The sequence below is a fragment of the Anopheles cruzii genome, unplaced genomic scaffold, assembly GCF_943734635.1.
Source record: "Anopheles cruzii unplaced genomic scaffold, idAnoCruzAS_RS32_06 scaffold01550_ctg1, whole genome shotgun sequence".
Taxonomy (NCBI): domain Eukaryota; kingdom Metazoa; phylum Arthropoda; class Insecta; order Diptera; family Culicidae; genus Anopheles; species Anopheles cruzii.
In genome coordinates, this window is record NW_026455135.1 from 1,806 (window position 1) to 4,344 (window position 2,539).

General features: G+C 51.8%; 1 protein-coding gene across 1 annotated transcript; it reads right to left on the minus strand.

Moving 5' to 3' along the window:
* Positions 1-1,137: 1,137 nt before the first annotated feature.
* LOC128276547 (uncharacterized) lies at positions 1,138-1,872 on the minus strand (the record flags this gene model as incomplete). Its single annotated transcript, XM_053015005.1, has 1 exon — positions 1,138-1,872. A coding segment is annotated over exon 1 (735 nt), but the record flags the coding sequence as incomplete, so codon positions are not given.
* Between the last annotated feature and the right edge of the window lie 667 nt (positions 1,873-2,539).

Below are 2,539 nucleotides of genomic sequence, written 5' to 3' on the forward strand. Positions count from 1 at the left end.
AGATGTGCGTGGCAACCGTACTATATACCTTCCAGATGGATCCCGTGTTGTAGTAGCCGTGTACCACCTTTCACATCTATTTCCCTTCGTGGATAAGGGTGCTTCCTCGCCAATCGTCTCACACTCCCTAAATCGTTGCATCGTTTGCTCTAACGGTGTATGAATGTTTGCGCTGAGCTGGCACAACCGTGGGGACTGCGCTGCATTCTCCGACACATTTCCTGCCACGACCCATCCGAATGGTGTCTCCACCAGCCAAGGCCTTCCCGCTCCTAATGATTGCTTCCGGCCGGAATGCAACTCCCAGTAAGTGTCCCCGCCAATTACGATGTCGATTTTACCCGGCACGTGGAACGTGGAATCCGCAAGCGTCACTGCCGGCATGTTCCACGTAGATACGTCAATTCTTGACGTCGGCACATGCGCAGATGGATTTTCGAGCACTAGAAACTCCATCTGGCTGGGTTGTGCATCTAATTTTGACTGCACAGTTGTGATGATTGAACCCTTTACTACCTTTACAACCTGCCCGATGCCCGAAACCGAAACGTTGACCTTGGTTCGTGTTGTTAGCAGCTTACGAGCGAAGCTCTCCGACATGAAACTCGCCATCGACCCTGAGTCCAGCAGGGCTCTGGCTTCGTGCGCATTCCCGAAATCATCGATGACGTTCAGTCGCACCGTTTCTAAACATACCGTCAGTTCCGCGTGTGCGGCCATTGTAACCTTGGACTGAACGGGATCCTGTGTTTGCACGGGGGATGCGACATTAGGCTGGGAGAATGACGTGGGTTGGTGCAGCAACGAGTGGTGACGTTCGTGGCACTCCCGACATGTGTAGCTGGACTTGCACGCTCTCACCAGGTGGGAATTGCTCAAACAATTCCAACACAACCGCTTCATCATCGCGGTTTCTCGACGCTGCTGCACGTCCATGTTGCCGAACACTGGGCAACTACGTAGCGAATGTGCGTCTGTGCACAACAACGGACACTGCTGCACAGACGTAGATGGGTGGTTCGCGGATGCTGTATTGGCTATTGCCTTCCGCGGTGCGGTGTGATGAGGTGTGCCGGCCACCTTGCTTCCACCCAACATCTTTGACACTGATTGGCCTTCGTCCTCGGTAAACCTCACAGTCGCCTTGAGGATGTGGATGCGATCCTCGAGAAACGAGAGTAAAACACGATATTGATCCTTCTCGTGGTGTACGGAATGCTTCTCCCACGCGAGGAGAGATGCATCATCCAGCTTGAGTAACAGGAGATTTGATAACGGTGTGTCCCAAGTTTCGACTGGTTCACCCAATTTCACCAGTCCGTTCACGTTGCGCGAGACTTCGTCGATCAGCTGCATCAGCTCACTCGCAGTTCCTAGGCGCAGTGACGGTAGGTGGTGCAGCTTTCGGTAATATTCGCGAATTAATCTTCTTGGGTTATCGAACCGCTTGAGAAGCGCCGCCCAAGTCGAGGAGTAATTTTCTGACGTGAGCGACACGTGCTCGAAGGGCAAGGCTGCCTCGCCCTTGAGTGCCGATAGCAAATATTGCAGCTTGGCAATCAACGGTAACTCTGGTGAAGAGTCGATCATTGCTAAGAATCGATCTCTGAAGGACAGCCATTTTGTCACGTCGCCATCGAACGACGGTAGCTCAATTTTCGGCAGGCGAATGTTGGCTGCATTTGGACGGCCGAACACTAACGATGTTGAGTTAGCAAGAGACGTATCGAGGTTAGCGGCTACCGGTTCCTTTCGCTGATGTACTCGCAGGAACGCCTTAACCTTTCGACACCGTTCCTCTACCGCAATCCGTTCGGCGATGCTAGCATCAATCGATTTGCTAGCATCGTCTAATTCCTCTAATTTTGCCATTGCGTCGTAAAAATCGTCCTTATGACGCTCCAATGACTCTAATACCTCCGGAATCTCGCCCTCAGCTTCTACACTGAAATTGTTCACAAAGCCCTCTATGGCATTTAGGCTTTCCAACGCGATTCTCTTCTTCAGCTGCACAGGTTTCAGCTTTTTTCCATGATCGATGAGAGCGTTGACCTTCTCCTGATAACGTTCACACTTAGTTCACGCGCACTCGAGGACGCTGAAGAGACCCGTTATCTCTAGCGATGGCGGCGATCCGGCACTCGTGGCTCTTGATGCAGAGCGTCGGCACCTTCTCTCCAACCTATCTCGTGATTGCCGAGATATACACCCAATATTAACACCGTAGAACCCGAAACCGTGATTCGAATCACACCCGTGTGCGATCCGGTTCGAAGGACCAAAATGTGGGATATTGTTCCACGGAATATTGTATGTATGGTGAGATTAAAACCGAACCGATTCCCTTGATGGTTGAAGGTCGTCCCTTTTATTTCGTACTAGCTGTTCCCGGCGCGCGTCGCTGCGCCTCATTTCATCCTTATTTCTCGATTATCCGGCGTTTCAAGGGATTTCTTGGTGACGTATCCGATCAGCTTCCCGTTACTCCTACTTTTCAGACGATCGGGCTTCCCGGTGACGTATTCGTTCACCTTGCGGA